Here is a 27,398-nt window from a genome sequence, read left to right on the forward strand (position 1 = left end):
TTCTTGTCAATAACCTACAACATTCAAATTTGGACCACATGTATGGTTTTTGAGTGGCAAGATGAACCTTGACATGAGTTGACCTTGATCTTGACCTAGTGACCTACTTTCACGTTTCTGTAGCTACAACCTTCAAATTTGGACCCACATGCATAGTTCTGTGCACTGAAATAAACTTTGACCTTGACATTGACCTAGTGACCTACTTTCACATTTTTGAAGGTACATGCTTCAAATTTGGACCACTTGCATAACTTCGTGTTCCGAAATGAATTTGACCTTGATTTTGACCTGTGACCTACTTTCACATTTCTCAAGCTACAGCCTTCAAATTTGGACCACTTGCATAGGTTTGTGTACCGAAATGAACTTTGACCTTAAGATTGACCTAGTGACCTACTTTCACATTTCTGTAGCTACAGGCTTCAAATTTAGACCACATGCATGGTTTTGTGTACCGAAACAAACTTTGACCTTTACATTGACCTAGTGACCTACTTTCACATTTCTCAAGCTACAGCCTTCAAATTTGGACCACTTGCGTAGTTTTGTGTACCGAAATGAACTTTGACTTTAGATTGACCTAGTGACCTACTTTCACATTTCTGTAGCTACAGGCTTCAAATTTAGACCACATGAATAGGATTGTGTATCGAAACAAACTTTGACCTTGACAATTTACCTAGTGACCTACTTTCACATTTTTGAAGGTACAGGCTTCAATTTTGGACTACATGCATAGATTTGTTTCTGAAGTGAAATTTGACCTTGATCTTGACTTAGTGACCTACTTTCACATTTCTCAAGCTACAGCCTTCAAATTTGGACCACTTGCATAGTTTTGTGTACCGAATTAAACTTTGACCTTAAGATTGATCTAGTGACCTACTTTTACATTTCTCAAGCTACAGCTTTCGAATTTGGACCACATGCACAGTGTTGTGTACGGAAATGAAATTTGACCTTGAGCTAGTCAGTAAGTCTTGAAATTTGGAACACTCAAAAATGGCACATTGGTGGGCGCCAAGATCACTCTGTGATCTCTTGTTGTTGCATGTAACTCAAAGTATTTGACCTAGGATTATGAAACATTACAGGAATATTATTCTGCATGTGAAGTTGTGCACCAGGGATTTTATTTTAGATTTCATTCAGCCCTTGATAAAAGAGCAAAACAAGTTTAGTTTGTAGAGGCAGGTAGTCTTCATATGCAGTTTAAAAAAAACCTATGTATTTCATACCAAAATAGAAATTTACTTAACCAGGATGGTGATGATTGTATATCTAATAACTACTACTTGAAATATTCAGATAAACCGATGTAACATATTTTGAAAGTTATGCCTGTCTGAAACCATGCAGGGACTGTTAGTATGGCTAATGTTCTAATGTTGTGTCTCAATGCATGTTTCACATGGGTAACATCCGGTTATATACACATTTATCATATAACAATTGTGATTTGTTTGAATAATTGTAGGCAACCTCTGGATTGTTCCATCTTTACGTAAGGTCATAGCAATGGAACATTTGTAAACACATGAAAAAGTATAGGATTATCATTGCTAATGCAGGAGCAGTTTTAACATAATACAGATGGGACAGCCTGTTCAATAAACCATGCACACTTGTTAACAGCAAAAAGGCTGACTTTGAAACCTACGAAAAAATGTACATTTATGAATATTTTGTTCACAGTCATATGACAGACTAGCACAGCATTAAATATTCAATTTATAACTGCAATTCATGATAAACATGTTTTGGTAATATAGCGATGTTCTGCAATTATGAGGGCAGAATCTGAGGCATCAAGAAATTTTTACATCTTGCGCAACAATTAATTATTTTTATGCCCCCGGCATCTACTGATGCGGGAGGCATGTAGTGATTGTCCTGTCCGACAGTTAGTCCGAGCCCACATTTGCATACTTAAGTGGCTATAGGAATAATAGGTAACTGTACTTTTTCTTTGAAGTCAATCATTCCATATCGCTTTTATGTGACTATTTTTCTTTTACATGGCTAAAAGAACAATAGAGAGAACAAAAGAGTAGCTACATAAATACCCGTATGTAGGAACATCCGTTTGTCCGTCCGTACGAGGTTAACCAAATGGGACCGTTTCGTCTAGCGTCAATACCCCTTACTAGAATGACTTGATACTAATGCAGGTGTAACCTGTGAACATTCCTCATCTTCAGACATCACCTGACCTCAGTTTGACCTTGACCTTGACCTTGACCTCATTTTGGACTTAGGTTGCTTTATATGCGCTATCTCTTGGTTAACCAAATGGGACCGTTCTGTCTCGCATTAATACCGCTTACAAGAATGAATGGATACTAATACAGATGAAACCTGTGACCATTCCTCATCTTCAAACATCACCTGACCTCAGTTTGACCTTGACCTCGTTTTGGACTTAGGTTGCTTTGTATCGACAAGGATGCCACCGGGGGCATCAAGCGTTTATTGAACGCAGCTCCTTGTTTGCCAATATCTTAAAGGTAATTTTAAGTTGACAAACGTTTAAACAATGCTATTGTTAATGCCATACAGAAATTTCAGTAAAACAAATTTAAGCAATCATTCATTTTTAATACGCCCGTCTGAAAGACGGGAGGTATTATGGAAACCCCTTGGTGGGTGGGCAGTGTCCACAAACTTTGTCCGAAGCATTTCTTCTTCAGGCATGGAGGAATTTTGATGTACCTTGGCACAAATGTTCACCACCAAGAGACTGGATGTCATGCACAAGAACCAGGTCCGTCATGCACAAGAACCAGGTCCCTAGGTCTAAGGTCAAGGTCACACTTAAAGGTCAAATGTAAAATTCAAGACTGATTTTGTCAGGAGCATTTCTTCTTCATGCATCGAGGGATTTAGATGTAACTTGGCACAATTGTTCACCATCATGAGACAGAGTGTCTTGCGCAAGAATCAGGTCCCTAGATCTAAGGTCAAGGTCACACTTAGAGGTCAAATGTCAGGTACAAGAATAACTTTGTCCAAAGCATTTCTTCTTCATGCATAGAGGGATTTTGATGTAACTTGACACAAATGTTCACCATCAAGAAGTGGAGTAACATGTGCAAGAACCAGGCCCCTATGTTTAAGGTCAAGGTCACACTTAGAGGTCAAAGGTCAAATTCAAGAATTATTTTGTTTGGAGCATTAGCTCACCTGAGCACAAAGTGCTCAAGGTGAGTTTTTGTGCTCGCCATGTGTCCATCGTCCATCGTCAGCAATTTGACTGTTAACACTCTATAATTTTTATAGCCCAATCTTAATGAAACTTGGTCAGATTGTTACCCTCAATAAAATCTTGGATGAATTCGATATTGGGTCAGCTGGGATAAAAAACTAGGTCACCAGGTCAAATCAAAGGAAAAGCTTGTTGACACTCTAGAGGTTACAATTTTGGTCAATCTTAATGAAACTTGGTCACAAATAATTGTTACCCTCAATAAAATCTTGGACAAGTTCGATATTGGGTCAAATCAAAGGAAATGCTTGTGAACACTAGAGGTAACAATTTTGGCCCAAAAGATCTTAATGAAAACTGGTCAGAATGTTACCCTCAATAAAATCTTGAATCAGTTCGATATCGGGTTATCTGGGGTCAAAAACTATGTCACCAGGTAAAATCAAAGGAAAAGCTTGTTAACACTCTAGAGGTCAAAATTTTGGTCCAATCTTAATGAAACTTTGTCAGAATGTTACCCTAAATAAAATCTTGGACAAGTTCGATATTGGGTCATCTGGGGTCAAAAACTAGATCACCAAGTCAAATCAAAGGAAAAGCTTGTTATCCCCCGCCGATAAAATCGGGAGGTGGGTATTGAAATGGCATTGTCAGTCCGTCTGTCCGTCCGCAGCCACTTCTCAGTAACTAGCTGGTAGAATTTCATGAAACTTGAAATAAACATGAACCAACATACTGCGATGATGCCCGTCAAGTTTTTTTTTTGATTGGTCAGTTTCCCTTAGAGTTATTGCCCTTGATTTAATGAAAAATGTCTGTCCGCAGCCATTTCTCAGTAACTGTCTGGTAGAATTTCATAAGATTTGAAATAAACATGCACCAACATACTGCAATGATGCCCGTCAAGTTTTTTCTTGGATTGGTCAATTTCCCTTAGAGTTATTGCCCTTGATTTAATAAAAAATCCACGTCTGCAGCCATTTCTCAGTAATAAGCTGGTAGAATTTCATGAAACTTGACATAAATATGAACCAACATACTTCGATGATGCCTGTCATTTTTTTTTTAATTGGTCAATTTTCCTTAGAGTTATTGCCCTTTAATTGTTTAAAAATCTACAGATTTGTACATAACAAACCAACCAATTGGTAGAATTTCATTAAACTTCTTTCAATCTTTTCCATGAAAATTAATTATAAACATGTGAAGTTTTGTACCCACACCTGGTCACCACCTTGCCTTGGTCACACCCCCCCCCCCCTCCCCCCCAAAAAAAAAAAAAAAAAAAAAAATTCCTTTTTATTATTATTTCTTTTCAAACCTTCCATGAATATTTATCAGCATGCAGAGTTGTACCATTCCCCCACCTCACTCCACTCAGTCTTGCCCACCACCCCGATCGTGCATCCCCATCCCCCACCCATTTTTTTTCCATCATTTTTAATTTTCCATCAATATTTATAATCAACATGTGAAATTTTGTACCCTCACCTGGTCCCCACTGCCCCCCCCCCCCCCACCCCTTCAAAAAATAAACATTCATTTTTTGTTAAAATGATTTTGACTAATGAAAATATTTGCTTCTTAGTAACATCCTTAACTTTTTGCCAGATATATTTTTTTTGCCGTTCCTCACCACAAGCCCTTTCGGCGGGGGATAACAATTCATTGAATTTGCTTGTTAATACTGTAGAGGCCACATTTATGACTGTATCTTCATGAAACTTGGTCAGAATGTTAATCTTGATGCTCTTTAGGGTAAGTTCAAATCTGGGTCATCTGGGATTAAAAACTAGGTCACCAGGTCAAATCAAATGAAATGGTAGTTAACACTGTAGAGGCCACATTTATGACTATATATTAATAGAACTTTTTCAGAATATTATTCTTGATGATCCTAAGGTCAAGTTCAAATCTTGGTCAGTTGGGGTCAAAAACTAGGTCACCAGGTCAAATCAAAGGAAAAGCTAGTTAATACTCTAGAGGCCACATTTATGACCATATCTTAATGAAACTTGGTCAGAATGTTAATCTTGATGATCTATAGGTGAAGTTTAAATCTGGGTCAGGTGGGGTTAAAAACTATGTCACCAGGTCAAATCAGAGGAAAAGCATGTTAACACTCTAAGAGGCCACATTTACGGCAGTATCACTATGAAACTTGGTCAGAATGTTAATTTTGATGATCTTTAGGCTTAGATTAAATCTGAGTCAAGTTGGGTCAAAAACTACTTCACCAGGTCAAAAAATCAAAGGAAAAACTTGTTAACGCTCTAGAGGCTATCTTCATGAATCTTTAGGTCAAGTTCGAATCTGGGTAATGTGGGGTCAAAAACCTCATCTAATCTTCACCAAACTTGAACAAAATGTGTTTGCCAATAAATCCCCGGCCAAGTTCAATAACTAGCCAAATTGGATCAGGCACTTCGGAATTATGGCCCTTGAAACTTGTTTTTGATAATCAAAGCACTCAAAGTCTGATAAGGCAGTTGAGGTCTTGGTGCATGATTGACTCATATACTACTGTTTAAATGATTAGGGAGTTGAGAGAGACATCGCTTTTCTCAAAAGCAGCTCTAGTTCAAGAATTTGTCCGGAGAGATTTTGATGTATCTTGGCACATTTGTTCACCATCATGAGACAGAGTGTCATGCGCAAGAATCAGGTCCCTAGGTCTAATCAAGGTCACACTTAAAGATCAAAGGTCAGATACAAGAATGACAACTTTGTCCGGAGCTTTTCTTCTTCATGCATGGAGGGATTTTGATGTAACTTGGCACAATTGTTAATCTTCATGAGACAGAGTGTCTTGCACAAGAATCAGATCCCTAGGTCTAAGTCAAGGTTACACTTAGAGGTCAAATGTCAGGTACAAGAATGACTTTGTCTGGAGCATTTTTGAGTCGGCTAAAGGCTGAAAGCCTTTTGACGAGTCCTTGCTATCCAACGATTCTCTAAACGGACCGAATAACATGTGAAGGGATGTAGTTCCATTAGATTTCTCAAATTTCAAACAGTTCACTGCATGAATAAGTTAAGTTGTGTCAATTCCCTTTGCTATGACCAATATACGATGTAATCTGTCATATTTATGACCTGTAATTGTGCAATTCTCGAATGTAACTCATTAAGCATAAATGTGCATTTTAAGAATTGCGCAGGCTTACAAAGCTTGGGTAACATCCAGCGAAAGACAAAAAATAGTTCCAGCAGGGCTCCAGATAAGATGCGTATTAGCGTAAATTACGTATAGAAATAATGCAAATACGCATGTCTAATAATTTCTAAGCGTATAAAAACGTATATAAAATTACAGAAACGCACACAATGCTTTTTTAAAAACAAAATCTGAATCGTCTGGATGCGTTAGGTAACATAGCCGATCAGCCTTAATTCTCCCACATTGAACGTAAACACGCATCGTATGATTTCTATAAACTTTGCGTGGGTTGAATTTTGCAGTCAGTAAACGGATAAATTATCGGAAGAAGAAGTTCTTACTGGTTTGTTTAGTTACTATTGATATTAAAAATGATTTTAATTCTTATTTTTCGAGAAATAAACAAATCGGCGAAACATTAAATTGTATTTTCTTGTAGTTTTTGATATCGAAAGTAGATCGTCTATGTTTGGCGAAACGAAACAACTTTTTTATGAAAAGATTTAAATAAGAGGTAATTTAACCGTAAACTTCAATGTCAGATACTGCCAATTGCTGCTAAATGTCTTCACAATTTGTAAAATATATTGTTCAAACTGGAGAAAAGTGTAATCGTATCCGGATATAATATTTTGGGTAAATATCGAGCTGTGTTATGAAATTTTAAGAAAAAAAAACTAAAAACAAACTGAAACTGGTAGACTATACTGTCAGTACATCAATCATTAGCCGACTCAGGCCATTCAGGCCTTTGATTTCTTCATGCATGGAGGGATTTTGATGTAACTTAGCACAATTGTTCACCATCATGAGACGGAGTGTTATGGGCTAGAACCAGGTCCCTAGGTCTAAGGTCAAGGTCACACTTAAAGATCCAAGGTCAGATACAAGAATGACAACTTTGTCCAGAGCATTTCTTCTTCATGCATGGAGGGATTTTGATGTAACTTCGCACAATTGTTAACCTTCACGAGACAGAGTGTCTTGCACAAGAATCAGATCCCTAGGTCTAAGTCAAGGTTACACAAGCTCTTGACGGGCGTATTTTGTTACTATGACACCCTTGTTCTCATTATAAGACCTAAAAGTCACAAAAACATATAATAGTTATAGTCCCTTTTGATAAAAATAATTCACAAAGTAACCTTCTTTTAACATTTCTTAAAATAATGAACCAAATTGTTTTGTCACCAGGTTATTAGAAATTTAGAAAATGGTGATTAGATTTTATATGTTGCTGAACATGATCAAATTATTTTTGCGAATTCAAATGTCCTAATGATGGTGTCATAAAACAGTTTGTCTCGGCTTTCATGGTTGATTGAGTCACATGTTCCATATCCAGAAATTATGTTCTCGTATTCTTCCTTAAGAAATGTATTATCTTAAGTATCTACTAAACTTTGCATGATTCGTCCATATTTTAGGATTTACAAGCTTGGCTACAGGTGTTTAACCCAACTAAAACACTGTTTTGACTTTTTTCAGACCACTAACCAAAGAGTACCAAGATGTTGCCAAATCAATATATCTTCAGACTTCAGGGGCATCTAGTCATGAAAGAAAGAAAACACATGGAGAATTGAATGAAAAATTAGTTGGCTTGTGGACAAATGTTAGGTTATTTGAAAAAGGATTAAAATTATTTAATGGTAAGGTTTTAGTGTGGTTAAGTGACTAGGTTTTGGCCCATTTTTAGCTCACCTGAACTTTGTTCAGGGTGAGTTTTTAGTATAGATGGATAGTCCTGTGTCCTGCTTCAACATTTTTACTTAAACATCTTCTCCTTAGAAACTACTGGTCAGAATTACACCAAACTTAGTCAGTAGCATCCTGGCATGAACCTCTTATCAAGTATGTTCAAATGGTTCACCTTGGTCCTTTCTGAAAATAGAAAAATCTTTAAAGAACTTCTTCTCATGAACTGCTTTATGGATCTCCATCAAACTTGGTCTGTAGCATCATTATAAGGTCCTCTCCCAAATTTGTTCAAACGGGGGCACTTGGCCCCTTTTAGGGGCTGCTAGAGCTAAAATTAGAAATACATTTAAATGACTTCTGCTCACGAACCACTAGATGGGTTTTCATCAAACTAGGTAGCATGATCATAAAGTCCTCTACCAAGGTTTTCAAATGGGGGCACTTTGCCCCTTCTTAGCCCACCATCATCAGATGGTGGGCTATTCAAATCACTCTGCATCCGTGGTCTGTACCTCCGTCTGTTAACAATTTCTCGTTATCGCATCTCCTCAGAAACTACTGGGGGGATTTTGACCAAACTTTGTCAGAATGATGTATTGGTACCCTAGTTGTGTCCCCCTGAACATCAGACTGGTTCAACAATTTTTGAGTGAGTTATGGCCCTTTGTTTATTTTGATAATTTACATATATTTATATAGGGAAAAACTTTGAAAATCTTCTTGTCCAAAACCACAGGGCCTAGGCCTTTGATATTTTGTATGTGACATCATCTAGTGGTCCTCTACCAAGATTGTTAAAATTATTTCCCTGGGGTCAATTATGGCCCCGCCCCAGGGGTCACATGGTTTATATAGACTTATATATAGGGAAAAACTTTGAAAAACCTGTTGTCCAAAATCACAGGGCCTAGGGCTTTGATATTTTGTATGTGACATCATCTAGTGGTCCTCTACTAAGATTGTTCAAATTATTCCCCTAGGGTCAAATATGGCCCCACCCTGGGGGTCACATGGTTTACATAGACTTATATAGGGAAAAACTTTGAAAATCTTCTTGTCCAAACCACAAAGCCTAGGGCTTTGATATTTGTAATGTAGCATCATCTAGTAGTTCTCAACCAAGTTTGTTCAAATTATCCCAGTAGGGTCAAATATGGCCCCTCCCCAGGGGTCACATGGTTCATAAAGACTTATATAGGGAAAAACTTTTAGAATCTTCATGTCCATAACCTACAACATTCAAATTTGGACCACATGTATAGTTTTGAGTGGCAAGATGTACCTTGGCATGAGTTGATCTTGATCATGACCTAGTGACCTACTTTCACATTTCTGTAGCTACAGCCTTCAAATTTAGACCTGTCATGCATAGGTTTGTGTACCGAAACAAATGTTGACCTTGACATTGACCTAGTGACCTACTTTCACATTTTTGATGGTACAGGCTTCAAATTTGGACCACATGCATAGTTTTGTGTTCCGAAATGAAATTTGACCTTGATTTTGACATTTCTGAAGCTACAGGCTTCAAATATGGACCACATGCATATTTTTGTGTTCTGAATTGAAATTTGACATTGATTTTTATCTAGTACCTACTTTCACATTTCTCAAGCTACAGCCTCCAAATTTGAAGCACATGCATAGTTCTGTGTAACAAAATGAACTTTGACCTTGAAATTGATCTAGTGACCTACTTTCACATTTCTCAAGCTACAGCTTTCAAATTTGGACCACATGCACAGTGTTGTGTACCGAAATGAAATTTGACCTTGATTTTGACCTTGAACTATTCTTGAAATTTGGAACATTCAAAAATGGCTCAATGGTGGGTGCCAAGATCACTCTGTGATCTCTTGTTAGGGCTATCAGAGCTAAAAATAGGAATACCTATAAAAAAACTTCTTCTCATGAAGCGCTTGATGGATCTTCATCAAACTTGGTCTGTAGCATTATTATAAGGTCCTCTCCCAATTTTTAGCCCACCATCATCAGATGGTGGGCTATTCAAATCACTCTGCGTCCATGGTCCGTCGTCCTCCCGTCCGTCAGTTAACAATTTCTCGTTATCGCATCTCCTCAGAAACTACAAGGGGGATTTTGACCAAACTTTGTCAGAATGATGAGTTGGTACCCTAGTTGTGTCCCCCTGAAAATCAGACTGGTTCAACAATTTTTGAGTGAGTTATGGCCCTTTGTTTATTTTTATAATTTACATAGATTTATATAGGGAAAAACTTCAAAATCTTCTTGTCCAAAACCACAGAGCCTAGGGCTTTGATATTTGGTATGTAGCATCATCTAGTGGTCCTCTATCAAGAAGATTCAAATTATTCCCCTGGGGTCAAATATGGCCCTGTCCCGGGGGTCACATGTTTTATATAGACTTATATATGGAAAAACTTTGAAAAATCTCTTGACCAAAATCACAGGGCCTAGGGCTTTGATATTTTGTATGTGACATAATCTAATGGTCTTCTGCTAAGATGGTTCAAATTATTCCCCTAGGGTCAAATATGGCCCTGTCCTGTGGGTCTCATGGTTTACATAGACTTACATAGGGAAAAACTTTAAAAATCTTCTTGTCAAAACCACAAAGCCTAGGGCTTTGATATTTGTAATGTAGCATCATCTTGTGGTTCTCTACCAAGTTTGTTCAAATTATCCCCCTAGGGTCAAATATGGCACATGGTTCATATAGACTTATATAGGGAAAAGCTTTTAAAATCTTCTTGTCAATAATTTACAACATTCAGATTAGGACCTTATGTATAGTGGGTTCGAGCCTCACTCAGGGCGTTGAATTCTTCATGTGAGGAAGCCATCCAGCTGGCTTACGGAAGGTTGGTGGTTCTACCCAGGTGCCCGCTCATGATGAAATAATGCATGGATGGGCACTTGGGGTCTTCCTCCACCATTAAAGCTGGAAAGTCGCCATATGACGTATCATATGTGCGACAAATAAAAAAACCATTAAAGCAGGAAAGTCGCCATATGACGTATCATAATTATGTCGGTGCGACAAATCAAAAAAAAAAGTCTTGAAATTTGGAACATTCAAAAATGGCTCAATGGTGGGTGCCAAGATCACTCTGTGATCTATTGTTTTTCAAATGGCGGCACTTGGTTCCTTTAAGGGGCCGCTAGAGCTAAAAATTGAAGTGCCATTAAAAGACTTATTCTCATGAACTGCTAGATGGATCATCATCAACTTTGGTCTGTAGCATCATAATAAGGTCCTCTCCCAAGTTTTTCAAATGGGGGCACTTGGCCCTTTCTATACGCCTGTTTGAAAATAGGGACATATTGGAACGCCCCTGGCAGGTAGCCGGGCGGGCAGGCGTCATCTACAGACTTTGTCAGGAGCATGTAACTTGGCACAATTGTTGACCATCATGAGACTGAGTGTCATGCACAAGAACCAGGTCCCTATGTCTAAGGTCAAGGTCACACTGAGAGGTCAGAGGTCAAATTCAAGAATGACTGTCCGAAGAATATGTTCTTCATGCATGGAGGGATTTTGATGTAACTTGGCACAATTGTTCACCATCGTGAGATGGAGTGCCGTGTACAAGAACCAGGTCCCTAGGTCTAAGGTCAAGGTCACACTTAGAGGTCAAAGGATACAAGAATGACAACTTTGTCCTGAGCATTTCTTCATGCATGGAGGGATTTTGATGTTACTTGGCACAAATGTTTACCACCATGAGACAGAGTGTCATGCGCAAGAACCAGGTCTAAGGTCAAGGTCAAACTTAGAGGTCAACGGTCACATACAAGAATGACTTTGTCCTGAGCTTTTCTTCTTCATGCATGGAGGGATTTTGATGTAACTTGGCTCAATTGTGCACCATCATGAGACAGAATATCATGCACAAGAACCTGGTCCCTAGTTTAGAATTACTTCCCTTTGTTGTTACTATAAATAGCTTATATTGTAACTTCTTTTTACTGGTCATAGGGAAAAATCATGACCACTTTTCTATAGTACAACATGTATGTTACATCCAATATTGTAATGTATTTTGACCTATCTCTACCTGGAAAGGATTTTTGTGTAGACATTCTTTTTTGTCGAGCCCGCTTGCGGATGCGAAGACATAGTTGTCCAAATGGCTGTTCGGTGTATGTGCGTGCGTGCGTCCGTGCGTGTGTCAGTGCGTGCGTGCGTCCGTCCGGATTTGTTTGTCCGGACCATAACTTTGACATGCATGGAGCAATCTTGTTTATATTTGGCATGAATGTTAACCTCACTGGGACGACTTGGCACAATTGTTCATCATCATGAGATGGAGTGTCATGCGCAAGAACCAGGTCCCTAGGTCTAAGGTCAAGGTCACACTTAGAGGTCAAAAGTTAGATACAAGAATGACTGTCTGGAGCATTTCTTTTTGATGCATAGAGGGATTTTGATGTACTTGGTACAGTTGTTCATCATCATGAGACGGAGTGTCATGCACAAGATCCTAGAATTACTTCCCTTTGTTGTTACTATAAATAGCTTATATTCGTAACTTTTTTATTACTGGTCATAGGGAAAAATCAAGACCACTTTTCTGTAGTACAACATGCATGTTACATCCAATTTTCAGGTGAATTTTGACCTATCTCTACTGGTGAGGATTTTTTTGTGGACTTTGAATTTTTTTTTATTTTTTTTAGCTCATCTGATTTTTGGAAAAAAAATGATGAGTTATTGTCATCACTTGAGCGGTTGTCGGCGTCGGCGTCGGCGTCTGCGTCGGCGTTGCCTGGTTAAGTTTTATGTTTAGGTCACCTTTTCTCCTAAACTATCAAAGCTATTGCTTTGAAACTTGGAATACTTGTTCACCATCATAAGCTGACCCTGTATAGCAAGAAACATAACTCCATCTTGCTTTTTGCAAGATTTATGGCCCCTTTTGTACTTAGAAAATATCAGATTTCTTGGTTAAGTTTTATGTTTAGGTCAACTTTTCTCCTAAACTATCAAAGCTATTGCTTTGAAACTTGGATACTTGTTCACCATCATAAGCAGACCCTGTACATCAAGAAACATAACTCCATCTTGCTTTTTGCAAGATTTATTGCCCCTTTTGGACTTAGAAAATCAGTATTCTTGGTTAAGTTTTATGTTTAGGTCAGCTTTTATCCTAAACTATCAAAGCTATTGCTTTAAAACTTGCAACACTTGTTCACCATCATAAGTTGACCCTGTACAGCAAGAAACATAACTCCATCCTGCTTTTTGCAAGATTTATGGCCCCTTTTGGACTTATCAGATTTCTTGGTTAAGTTTTATGTTTAGGTCAACTTTTTCTCTTAAACTATCAAAGCTATTGCTTTGAAACTTGCAACACTTGTTGACCATCATAAGTTGACCCTGTACAGCAAGCAACATAACTACATCCTGCTTTTTGCAATAATTATTGCCCTTTTTGGACTTAGAAAATAATTTTCTTGGTTGAGTATTATGTTTAAGTCAACTTTTCTCATAAACTATCAAAGCTATTGCTTTAAAACTTGCAACAGTTTTTCACCATCATAAGTGGACACTGAACATCAAGAAACATAACTCTAACCTGCTTTTTGCAAGAATGATGGCCCTTTTTAGACTTAGAAAATCATGGGTAGGACAATATTTCTATTACACAAAAAAAATCAGATGAGCGTCAGCACCCGCAAGGCGGTGCTCTTGTTTTTTTTAAGATTTACGTCCCTTTGTTGTTACTTTAAATAACTTATATTGTAACTTTTTGCAATCTCTTTTTTATTTGGCATAAATGTTTGCCTCAGTGAGACAGGGAGTGTCATGTACAACTCCCAGTCCTTTTGACAGTGGGCGGGCTCGACATGTTGCCCGTGGGCATCTAGTTTTTATAGCTCACCTGTCACATAGTGACAAGGTGACCTTTTGTGATCACCCGTCATCAGTCCATCCGTGCGTGCATCAACAATTTCTTGTCTGCACGATAGTGGTTTCACTTATGATTTTATTTTAACCATAGATATAAGATCTTGGTTCCTTTCTTGAACTGGCCAGATCCCATTATGGGTTCCAGAGTTATGGCCCCTGAAAGGGCCGAAATTAGCTATTTTGACCTTGTCTGCACAATAGCAGCATTATTATCCCCCCCCCCCCCCTCTGGGGGAGACATATTGTTTTTGCCCTGTCCGTCCGTCCGTCCGTCACACTTCATTTCTGAGCAATAACTGGAGAACCATTTGACCTAGAACCTTCAAACTTCATGCGGTTGTAGGGCTGCTGGAGTAGACGACCCCTATTGTTTTTGGGGTCACTCCGTCAAAGGTCAAGGTCACAGGGGCCTGAACATTGAAAACCATTTCCAATCAATAACTAGAGAACCACTTGACCCAGAATGTTGAAACTTCATAGGATGATTGGTCACGAAGAGTAGATGACCCCTATCGATTTTAGGGTCACTCTGTCAATGGTCAAGGTCACAGGGGCCTGAACATGGAAAAGCATTTCCGATCAATAATTAGAGAACCACTTGCCCAGAATGTTGAAACTTCACAGGATGATTGGTCATGAAGAGTAGATGACCCATATCGATTTTGGGGTCACTCCATCAAAGGTCAAGGTCACAGGGGCCTGAAGATTGAAAACCATTTCCGATCAATAACTAGAGAACCACTTGACCCAGAATGTTGAAACTTCATAGGATGAAGGTACATGCAAAGTAGATGACCCATATTGATTTTGGGGTCACTCCGTTAAAGGTCAAGGTCACAGGGGCCTGAACATTGAAAACCATTTCCAATCAGTAACTTGAGTACCACTTCACCCAGAATGTTGAAACTTCATAGGATGATTGTACATGCACAGTAGATGACCCCTATTGATTTTGGGGTCACTTGATCAAAGGTCAAGGTCACAGGGGCCCAAACATTGAAAACCATTTCTGGTCAGTAACTTGAGAACCACTTGACCCAGAATGATGAAACTTGATAGGATGATTGGTCATGCAGAGTAGATGACCCCTAACGATTTTGGGGTCACTCTGTTAAAGGTCAAGGTCACAGGGGCCTGAACATGGAAAACCATTTCCAATCAATAACTTGAGAACCTCTCGACCCAGAATGTTGAAACTTCATAGGATGATTGTTCATGCAGAGTAAATGACCCCTATTGTTTTTGGGGTCAATTCGTTAAAGGTCAAGGTCACAGGGGCCTGAACATTGATAACCAGTTACGATCAATAACTTGAGAACCACTTTACCCAGAATGTTGAAACTTCATAGGATCATTGAACATGCAGAGTAGATGACCCCTATTGATTTTGGGGTCAGTCTATTAAAGGTCAAGGTCACAGTGGCCTGGTCATGTAAAATCATTTTTATACGCCCGTTTGAAAAACGGGACGTATTATGGGAACGCCCCTGGCGGGCGGGCGGGCAGCGTCCACAGACTTGTCCGGAGCATATCTTCTTCATGCATGGAGGGATTTTGATGAAACTTGGCACAGTTGTTCACCATTATGAGACGGAGTGTCATGCGCAAGAACCAGGTCCCTAGGTCTAAGGTCAAGGTCACACTTAGAGGCCAAAAGTCAAATTCAAGAATGACTTTGTCCGGAGCATATCTTCTTCATGCATGGAGGGATTTTGATGAAACTTGGCACAAATGTTCACCATCATGAGACGGAGTGTCTTGCGCAAGAACCAGGTCCCTAGGTCTAAGGTCAAGGTCACACTTAGAGGTCAAAGGATACAAGAATGAAAACTTTGTCTGGAGCATTTCTTCTTCATGCATGGAGGGATTGTGATATAACTTGGCAGAAATGTTCACCACTACGAAACGGAGTGTCATGCGCGAGAACCAGGTCCCTAGGTCTAAGGTCAAGGTCACACTTAGAGGCCAAAGGTCAGATACAAGAATGACTGTCGGAAGCATTTCTTCTTCATGCATGAAGGGATTTTGATGTAACTTGGCACAATTGTACACCATCATGAGACGAAGTGTCATGAGCAGGTCCCTGCTTTAGAATTACTTCCCTTTGTTGTTACTATAAATAGCTTAGATTGTAACTTTTTCATTACTAGTCATAAGGAAAAATCGAGACCACTTTTCTGTAGTACAACATGCATTTTACATCCAATTTTGAGGTGTATTTTGACCAATCTCTACCTGGTAAGGGTTTTTGTGTGGACATTATTTTTTCATTTTTTTTTATTTTTTTTTTTTTTTTTTTTTTTTTTTTTTTTAAGATTTACTTCCCTTAGTGTACTATAAATAACTTATATTGTAACTTTTTTATAATTGACCGTAGGGAAAAACCAAGACCACTTTTCTGTGGTACAACATAGATGTTACTTTCAAATTTTAGGTGTATTTTAAGGTATCTCTACCTGATAAGGAGTTTTTATGTGGATTTAGAAAAACAACAGAATTACAATAATTACTAAACAACCACAAAATTACACAAATACAGGTGCTAGAGTAAAGAAATTTGCTGTGACGGGCATATATTGTGACATTCTGGCACTCTTGTTTGGAAATAACTTGAGAACCACTTGACCTAGAATGTTGAAACTTAATAGGATGATTGGACATGCAGAGTAGATGACCACAATTTATTTTGAGGTCACTTGATCAAAGGTCAAGGTCACAGGAGCCTGAACAGTGACTTGAGAACCACTAGGCCAAGAGTGTTGAAATGTAGCGGGATGACTGGACATGCCAAGTAGATGATCCCTATTGCAGCCAACCATCAGTGTCTCTTTGACTTTCGCTCCTGACCCCTATTGACTTCTTGCCTATAGGATTTTGCATTGGGGGAGACATGCGCTTTTTTACAAAAGCAATTTCTAGTTTATGATTTGATTTTTACCAAATTTGCACACAACTTGTATCACCACAAGATCTTGGTTCCTTTCTTGAACTGGCCAGATTCCTTTATGGAATCCAGAGTTATGGCCCATGAAAGGGCCAGAATTAGTTATTTTGACCTTGTCTGCACAATAGCAGCTTCATTTATGATTTTATTTTAACCAAACTTGCACACAATTTGTATCACCATAAGGTCTTGGTTCCTTTCTTGAACTGGCCAGTTTCCATTATGGGTTCCAGAGTGATGACCCCTGAAAGGGCCAGAATTAGCTATTTTGACCTTGTCGTCACAATAGCAGCTTCATTTATGATTTTATTTTAACCAAACTTGCACACAATTTGTATCACCATAAGATCTAGGTTCCTTTCTTGAACTGGCCAGATTCCATCATTGGTTCCAGAGTTATGGCCCATTAAATGTCCAAAATTTGCTGAACTACTTTAATTACGTGGTAAATATTTGACACACAGAAAACTGTATTAATCTGCTAAAAAAATAAATCATCTATAACACTAATCTTTATAACGTGAAAGTCTCGGATATAGATTTTTGTTGAGCCTGCTTGCGATGAGCTCGATATAGTCGTCACTTTTGGTCGGTCGGTGTATGTGCGTCCATCTGATTTTGTCCGGACCAAAACTTTGACATGCATGGTCCAATCTTGTTTATATTTGGCATGAATGTTCACCCCAATGAGAAGGCATGTCATGCACAAACCCCATATTCCTATCTCAAATGTCAAGGTTACAGTTGGAGGTCAAAGGTCAAATTGAAGTTTGTCCTGACCATAACTTTGACATGCATGGACCAAATTGTTTTATATTTGGCATGAATGTTTACCTCAATGAGAAGTAGTGTCATGCGCAAAACTCCTTGTTCCTATGTCAAAGGTCAAGGTAACAGTTGGAGGACAGAGGTCAAATTGAAGCTTGTCCGGAGCATTTCTGCTTCATGCATGGTGGGATTTTGATGTAACTTGGCATGAATGTTCAGCTTTATGAGACGGGGTGTCATGCGCAAGAACCAGGTCGCTTAGTCTAAGGTCAAGGTCACACTTGGAGGCCAAAGGTCAGATACAACAATGACATTGTCTGGAGCATGTCTTCTTCATGCATAAGGGGATTTTGATGTAACTTGGCACATATGTTCAACACCATGAGGCAACCTTGTTTTTAGAATTACTTCCCTTTGTTATTACTTTAAATAGTTTATATCGTAACTTTTTATTACTGGCCGCCTGGAAAAATTGAGACCATTTTTCTGTGGTACAACATGCATGTTACATCCAGTTTTTAGAATATGCAATTTTTAGGTGTATTTTGACTTATCTCTACCTGGTAAGGAGTTTTGTGTGGACTATTATTACATAGTTTTTTTTTTTGTAATTGGTCAAAAAATTCCATATACAAATACAGGTGCTAGTGTAAATCAGTTCTGACACCACCAAATAGTATAATAAATGTTACTTTTTAGACAGCGGGTGGGCTCAACGCTCTGCCCATGGGCATGCAGAATGTATTTCTAGTTTTATGAAGTATTTGCAAAAAATAGTAGTCACTCATTAGGGCCCTTTTTAGCTCACCTGTCACATAGTGACAAGGTGAGCTTTTGTGATCATCCTTCGTCCGTCGTCAGTCCACTTGAAGAACCACTTGACCCAGAATGTTGAAACTTAATAGGATGATTGGTCATGAAGAGTAGATGACCCCTAGTAATTTTGGGGTCACTCCATCAAAGGTCAAGGTCACAGGGGTCTGAACATTGAAAACCATTTCCGATCAATAACTAGAGAACCACTTGACCCAGAATGTTGAAACTTCATGGGATGATTGATCATGTAGAGTAGATGACCCCTATTGTTTTTGGGGTCACTCTGTTAAAGGTCAAGGTCACAGGGGCCTGAACATTGAAAACCATTTCCAATCAATAACTTGAGTACCACTTGACCCAGAATATAAAATCTTCATAGGATGATTGTACATGCAAAGTAGATGACCCCTATCGATTTTGGGGTCATTCTGTTAAAGGTCAAGGTCACAGGGGCCTGAACATTGAAAAACGTTTCCGGTCAGTAACTTGAGAACAACTTGACCCAGAATGTTGAAACTTAATAGGATGATTGGTCATGCAGAGTAGATGACCCCTATAGATTTTGGGGTCACTCTGTTAAAGGTCAATCACAGGGGCCTGAACATGGAAAACCGCTTCTGATCAATAACTTGAGAACCTCTTGACCCAGAATGTTAAACTTTTATAGGATAATTGGACATACAGAGTAAATGACTCCAATTAATTTTGGGGTCACTCTATTAAAGGTCAAATTCACAGGAGCCTGAACATGGAAAACAATTTCCGGTCAGTAACTTGAGAACCACTCAACCCAGAATGTTGAAACTTCATAGGATGATTGCTCATGCAGAGTAGATGACCCCTATCGATTTTTGGGGTCACTCGTTAAAAGTCAAGGTCACAGGGGCTTGAACATTGATTAACCATTTCCGATCAATAACTTGAGAACCTCTTGATCGAGAATGTTGAAACTTCATAGGATAATTGAACATGTACAGTAGATGACCCCTATTGACTTTTGGGTCAGTCTATTAAAGGTCAAGGTCACAGGGGCCTGGTCATGTGAAATCATTTCCGGAAAATAACTTGAGAACCACTTGACCTAGAATGTTGAAACTTAATAGGATGATTGGACATGCAGAGTAGATGACCCCTATTTATTTTGGGGTCACTTGATCAAAGGTCAAGGTGACAGGAGCCTGAACGTTGACTTGAGAACCACTAGGCCAAGAGTGTTGAAACTTAGCAGGATGACTGGACATGCCAAGTAGATGATCCCTATTGCAGCCAACCATCAGTGTCTCTTTGACTTTTGCTCCTGACTCCTATTGACTTCTTGCCTATACCAATTTGCATCGGGGAGACATGCGCTTTTTTGCAAAAGCATCTTCTAGTTATCAATGTTTTTGTTGTTTAATCAATCTTTGTTGTGGTAAAACACTGGTCGACTGTAAGTTACTACTGACAGATACCAAAAGCTACTGATAAAACTTTGTCAGACTACTGACAAGGCTTGAAAGGGGTAAACAGGTCTTATAACTTTTTTTTTTCTTTTTGTTTAGCTCACCTGACATACAGTGACAAGGTGAGCTTTTGTGATCACCCTTCGTCCATCGTCAGTCCGTCCGTGCGTGCGTCAGTGAGTCCGTCCGTCTGTCAACAATTTCTTGTCTGCACGATAGAGGTTTCATTTATGATTTTATTTTAACCAAACTTGCACACAACTTGTATTACCATAAGGTCTTGGTTCCTTTCTTGAACTGGCCAGATCCCATTATAGGTTCCAGGGTTATGGCCCCTGCAAGGGCCAGAATTAGCTATTTTGACCTTGTCTGCACAATAGCAGCTTCATTTATAATTTTATTTTAACCAAACTTGCACACAACTTGTATCACCATAAGATCTTGGTGCCTTTCTTGAACTGGCCAGATTCCATTATTGGCTCCAGAGTTATGGCCCCTGAAAGGGCCAGAATTAGCTGTTTTGACCTCGTTTGCACATTAGCAGCTTCATTGTGATTTGATTTTAACCAAATTTGCACACAACTTGTATCACCATAAGATCTTGGTTCCTTTCTTGAACTGGCCAGGTTCCGTTATGGGTTCCAGAGTTATGGCCCCTGAAAGGACAAAAGTAGCTATTTTGACCTTGTCTGCACAAAAGCAGCTTCATTTTTTATTTGATTTTAACCAAACTTGCACACAACTTGTATCACCACAAGATCTAGGTTCCTTTCTTGAACTGGCCAGATTCCATCATTGGTTCCAGAGTTATGGCACATTAAAGGTCCAAAATTTGCTGTTTTGGCTTTTGCAGCCATAAAGAGACTTCATTTATGGTTTGAATTGATACAAACTTCCAGAATATCTTCCAACAACAATAAATCTTGGATTCCATGACGAATCTGTCAGATCCAATCGTAGGTTCCAGAGTTATTTTATATCTGATTGCCTCCCCTGATTGTAATCAAAATGGATTTATATCAGTAAGTACTTATAGGACTTATTTGAAATTTCATTATTTTATTTTATGTCATATTACCTCCCTTTGTTTCAAATTAAAATGGGTGTATCTCAGTAACCAATGAAGATACTGATTTGAAATGTCATTTATGCCATCAGATGGACTTGGACAATCAGGGTAGATAACTTTTGACTGAATTTATGACAAATGACCTCCCTTTGTTTTATGTAAATGAATATAGGTCAGGACCCTTCGGTCAAAACGGACTGTTACAAGAAAATATTTTATCCTGATGATATTTGATGTCTATGCCTATGTGATCTATGTCCAAACTTGATCTTATCATTAAGAGCAATGGTACTCAGGTGAGCGATATAGGGCAATCATGGCCCTCTTGTCTTTATTTAAGCTGAATATGTGAGCTTTTGTGATCGTTTGTTGTCGTCTGTCCACATTTTTAGCTCACCTGAGCACAAAGTGCTCGAAGGTGAGCTTTTCTGATCGCCCTGTGTCCGTTGTCCTCCGTCTGTTGTCCGTCGTCAACAATTTGACTGTTAACACTCTAGAGGTCACAATTTTGGCCCAATCTTAATGAACTTGGTCAGAATGTTACCCTCAATAAAATCTTGGACGAGTTCGATATTGGGTCATCTGGGATCAAAAACTACGTCACCAGGTCAAATCAAAGGAAAAGCTTGTTTACACTCTAGAGGTCACAATTTTGGCCCAATCATAATGAAACTTGGTCAGAATGTTACCCTCAATAAAATCTTGCACGAATTTGATATAGGGTCATCTGGGGTCAAAAACTAGGACACCAGGTCAAATCAAAGGAAAAGCTTGTTAACACTCTAGAGGTCACAATTTTGGCCCAATCTTAATGAAACTTAGTCAGAATGTTACTCTCAATTAAATCTTGGACGAGTTTGATATTGGGTCATCTAGGGTCAAAAACTAGGTCACCAGGTAAAATCAAAGGAAAAGCTTGTTAACACTCTAGAGGTCACAGTTTTGGCCCAATCTTAATGAAACTTGGTCAGAATGTTACCCTCAATAAAATCTTGGACGAGTTCAATATTGGGTCATCTGGGGTCAAAAACTAGGCCACCAGGTCAAATCAAAGGAAAAGCTTGTTAACACTGTAGAGGCCACATTTATAACTATATCTTCATGAATCTTAGTCAGAATGTTAATCATGATGATCTTCAGGTCCAGTTTGAATCTGGGTCATGTAGGGTCAAAAACTAGGTCACCAGGTCAAATCAAAGGAAAAGCTAGTTAACACTCTAGAGGTCACATTTATGACCATATCTTAATGAAACTTGGTCAGAATGTTAATCTTGATGATGTTAAGGTCAAGTTCAAATCTGGGTCGGGTGGGGTCAAAAACTAGGTCACTTTGTCAAATCAAAGGAAAACCTTGTTAACACTCTAGAGGCCACATTTATGTCTTTATTTTCATGAAACTTAGTCAGAATGTTAATCTTGATGATCTTTAAGATAAGTTTGAATCTGGGTCATGTGGGATCTACAACTAGGTCACCAGGTCAAATCAAAGGAAATGTTAGTTAGCACTTTAGAGGCCACATTTATGACCTTACCTTAATGAAACTTGGTCAGAATGTTAATCTTGATGATCTTTGGGTCTGCTTTAAATCTGGGTCAGATGGGGCCAAAGGCTAGGTCACCAGGTCAAATCAAAGGAAAAGCTGGTTGACACTGTATAAGCCACATTTATGACCGTATCTTAATGAAACTTGGTCAGAATGTTAATCTTGATGATCTTAAGGTCAAGTTTAAATCTTGGTCAGGTGGGGTCAAAAACTAGGTCACCAAGTCAAATCAAAGGAAAAGATTGTTAACACTCTAGAGGCCACATAAATGACTGTGTCTTCATGAAACTTGGTCAGAATGTTAACCTTGATAATCTTTAGGTCAAATTCGAATCTGGGTCATGTGGGGTCAAAAACTAGGTCACCAGGTCAAATGAAAGGAAAAGCTAGTTAACACTCTAGGGGCCTTCATGGCCCTCTTGTTTAAGATACAGCCTTGAAATTTGGATGACATGTACAGTTTTGCACACCAATCTTAAAACTGACTTTCAGTGACCATATATATGGCCTACTGACCTACATTCTTGTTTTTTTAGCTCACCTGAGCCAAATGCTCAGGGCGAGCTATTGTGATTGACGGCGTCCGTAAACTTTTTCTTTAAATGACATCTCCTCATAAACCGCTAGGCCAATTTCAACCAAACTTTACAGGAATGTTCCTTGGCTGAATCTCTACAAAAATTGTTCAAAGAATTGAATTCCATGCAGAACTCTGGTTGCCATGGCAACCAAAGGAAAAACTTTAAAATCTTTCTCTCAAAAACCAGAAGCCCTAGAGCTTAGATATTTGGTGTGAAGCATTGCCTAGTGGACCTCTACCAAATTTGTTCAAATCATGATCCCGGGGTCAAAATTGACCCCGCCCCAGGGGTCACTTGATTTTACATAGGAAAATCTTAAAAAATCTTCTCAAAAACCAGAAGCCCTAGAGCTTAGATATTTGACATGTAGCATTGCCTAGTGGACCTCTACTAAAATTGTTCAAATCATGACCCCGGGGGTCAAAATTGACCCCGCCTCAGGGGTCACTTGATTTTACATAGATTTCTGTAGGAAAATCTTCAAAAAAATTTAAAAAATAAACCAGTTTAGATATTTGACATGTAGCATTGCCTAGTGGACCTCTACAAAATTTGTTCAAATCATAACCCCTGGGGTCAAAATTGACCCCGCCCCATGGGGTTACTTGATTTTACATAGAAAAATCTTCAAATTTTTCTAAAAATAAACCAGAAGGCCTAGAGCTTAGATATTTGATATGTAGCATTGCCTAGTGGACCTCTACAAAATTTATTCAAATCTTGACCCCCCCAGGGTCAAATTGACCCAGGCCCAGGGGTTACTTGATTGTACCTAGGGAAATCTTCATAAATTTGCTAAAAGTAAACCAGAAGGCCTAGATCTTAGATATTTGATATGTAACATTGCCTAGTAGGCTTCTACAAACTTTGTTCAAATCTTGACCCTTGGGGTAAAATTGGAACTGCCCCAGGGGTTACTTGATCGTACATCAGAAAATCTTCCAAAAAATTTCTAAAAATCATCAGTTTGACTTTTGAAACATGTAGCTCATATTACTCAGGTGAGCAATCCAGGTCATCATGACCCTCTTGTTTAAGCTTTAGCAAAGAAATTTGTTCAAGCAAGCAATTTAACTCAGGTGAGTGATATAGGGCCATCATGGCCCTCTTGTTTAACCCTTTCCCACATCGATACGTTTATCACCGTATCTATCGATTACCAAACAGAAACGTATTGACCCGTGTCTATCGGTTCCCCGATAGAAACGTATTATACCGATTAACGGCCATTTGAACAGAATCGTTTTATCCCGTGTCTCATCGATACGTTTATCACCGTATCTATCGATTACCAAACAGAAACGTATTGACCCGTGTCTATCGGTTCCCCGATAGAAACGTATTATACCGATTAACGGCCATTTGAACAGAATCGTTTTATCCCGTGTCTCATAATCAATCGCTTTATTTTCGTTCTTTTCCTAAAGAAACAAATTCCGGATGTTTACTAACTCAAAGTATGGGATTTCGTCATCATTATTTACGTACAAGATCATGTGGTTACTATTTAATTTATCGAGTACTTTGCAAAGAAAGACACCGGGGTTTTTTCCTACATGGTGCACGACGCTACGTCATGGAAAATTACTGAGAAAACTGCTTGCAACTGGCCGGTTCGCGGGCTTTCTCGTTCTCAAAATAACAACCATTTAACATCAAAGTATTTTTAAATGTGTTAGGTCATGAAGGTCACACGTGATACATGCAGTTTCCCCCAAACAACAATTTGTGTATACGATGGCTTGGAATTTATGGCCTTTTCATAATGGGAAGTGTTAATCAAAACAGAAGGACCGCGGCTTTCAAATATTTTATGACACCCCAAGAGTTAATTGCAGCGGAAGTCACCCGTGATGTACCGACGTTTGATCATCAAATATTACGTAATATTATCCTAAATTTTAATTTTTAGCACAAGCATACTGTAGTCGGTTACGACACTCGATCTCAGCGATCTTTTTGCACTTTCAGAAATTTTACGATCCGTTATTTTTGTAGTGTTATTCAGTTTGATGGTTGTTTTTTTATATAAATACTTACTGATTCCGATTCGGAAGATAAGTCTTTTACTATAAATCAAACTTTGAAACATCAAAATGAAATTGTATATGAATTTCAATGTGAAAGTAATCCAAAACAGAATTTTATGCCTAAAAATATATATTCCCGTACTTTAACACTTTGTATCTTCGAAACTCAAAGAGAAACTACAATAAATTTTGTATCATCAGAAAGAGAATTTAAATTGCTATAAACTTTAAAATTGATAAAAATAATGTCAAACTTACAGAAAATATTAAAATAATGACATTTTTTAACATAAGTGTGTGTAATCACAAAATAATGCCAACACCTCTGTTCAGATAAGACAGTCACCTTTATCAGCCATATACCGATTATTGATTATTGATTATAACTTATCAGTGTTATGTAAAAGAGGTTACTTTGGCTTCTGTTCTGTGTGGTAAAGGGTTAAGAAACAACCTTGAAAATTGGATGACACGTATAGTTTTGCATGCCGATCTTTAAAGTGACTTTCAGTAACTATCAGTTTGACCTACTGACCTACTTTCTTGTTTTTAAGCTACAGCAAAAAGTTTTGGACCACCTGTACTATTTTTTTTACAAATTTCAAAAGTAATCTTGCATAATCTTTACCTTGACCCACTGTACTATTTTTTTTTTTGGTTTTTAAAGCTTAAGCTAAGAAATTTGTTCAAGCAAGCAACTCTACTCAGGTGAGCGTTATAGGGCCATCATGGCCCTCTTGTTTATAATTTCAAATTTTAGGTACTACCTCTATGTTAAGCATACAAAAACATAAAACAGGTCAAGGGCCCCATTTGAACAAATTTAAGAGAAGATCTTAATTACATACCAAGGGAGGTTGGTGACCCCTATTGACTTTGAGGTCAGTATGTCCAGAACAGTTAAACAGTTCCATATGATAACTCAAGAATGCTTGGGCCTAGGATCATGAAAGTTGATAGGGAGGTTGATAATGACCAGCAGGTGACCCCTATGTAGATCAAAGGTGAAGGTCACAGGGGCCCAGAACAGTCAACAATGTCAGAATGATAACTCAAGAACGTTTAGGCATAGAATCATAAAGTTGATAGGGAGGTTGGTCATGACCAGCAGATGACCCCTATTGATTTTGAGGTTAGTAGATCAAAGGTCAAGGCTGAGAACAGTCAAACGGTTTCAGAATGATAACTCAAGAAAGCTTGGGTCTAGAATCATGAAAGTTGTTAGGGAGGCTGGTCATAACCAGCAGATGAATCCTATTGAGTTTGAGGTCAGTAGGTCCCAGGTCAAGGTCACAGAACTGTTAAACGGTTTCGGGACAGTAACTTGAGAATGCTTGGGCTTAGGATCACGAAACTTGATAGGGAGGTTGATTGTGACCAGCAAATGTCCCCTATAGAATTTGAGGTTAGTAGGTCAAATGTCAAGGTCACAGTGACCCAGAACAGTTAAATGGTTTCTGGATGGTAACTTGAGAACTCTTGGGCTTAGGATCACGAAACTTGATAGGGAGGTTGATTGTGACCAGCAAATGACCTCTAAAGATTTTGAGGTCAGTAGGTCAATGGTGAAGGTCACAGTGACCTGGATCAGTTAAAATGTTTCCGGACAATTACTTGAGAACACTTGGGCCTAGGATCATGAAACTTGATGGGGAGGTTGATCATGACCAGCAGATGACCCCTATTGTTTTGAATTCAGTAGGTCAGAGGTCAAGGTCACAGTGAGCTTGAACAGTTAAATGTTTCCGGACAATAACTTGGGCCTAGGATCACCAAACATGATAGGGAGGTTGATCATGACCAGCAGATGACCCTCTTGATTTTGAGGTCAAAGGTCAAGGTCACAGTGACCCGGAACAGTTAAACTGTTTCTGGGAGATAAATTGAGAACTCTGGTGTGGGGGCGGGGGAATTGTGAAACTTAATAATGAGGTTGATCATGTCCAGCAGATGACTTCTGTTGATTTTGAGGTCAGCTAAGGACAAAGGTCAAGGTCACATTGACTCAGAACTGTGGAACTTTTTTGCCAAATAACTAGAGAATGCTTTGGTCTAAGATCACATTTGATACAGAGGTCACTTATGACTGGTAAATGACCAATATTTATTGATTTGAGGTCGGTATGTGAAACGTCCAGTGCACAGTGACCAAATCATTTCTGTTCCTTGTGCAGTTACTGGGACTTCTGTGGCCGAATGGTAAGGTCGCTGACTTCAAATCACTTACCCCTCATCGATA

The 27,398-nt window shown here is 38.7% G+C and overlaps 1 protein-coding gene across 3 annotated transcripts in view; it reads left to right on the forward strand.

Annotated features, from left to right (window-relative positions):
- Positions 1-27,398, forward strand: part of LOC123552806 (E3 UFM1-protein ligase 1-like) — a 385,734-nt gene that overhangs the window by 317,373 nt on the left and 40,963 nt on the right. For all 3 annotated transcript variants that reach the window (XM_053540920.1, XM_053540921.1, XM_053540922.1), the window contains one exon: positions 7,857-8,020. In XM_053540920.1, coding sequence (XP_053396895.1) covers positions 7,857-8,020 — 164 coding nt within the window. The remainder of the gene's footprint in view (positions 1-7,856; positions 8,021-27,398) is intronic.

The sequence above is a fragment of the Mercenaria mercenaria genome, chromosome 4 (genome assembly GCF_021730395.1).
Source record: "Mercenaria mercenaria strain notata chromosome 4, MADL_Memer_1, whole genome shotgun sequence".
NCBI classification, from domain to species: domain Eukaryota; kingdom Metazoa; phylum Mollusca; class Bivalvia; order Venerida; family Veneridae; genus Mercenaria; species Mercenaria mercenaria.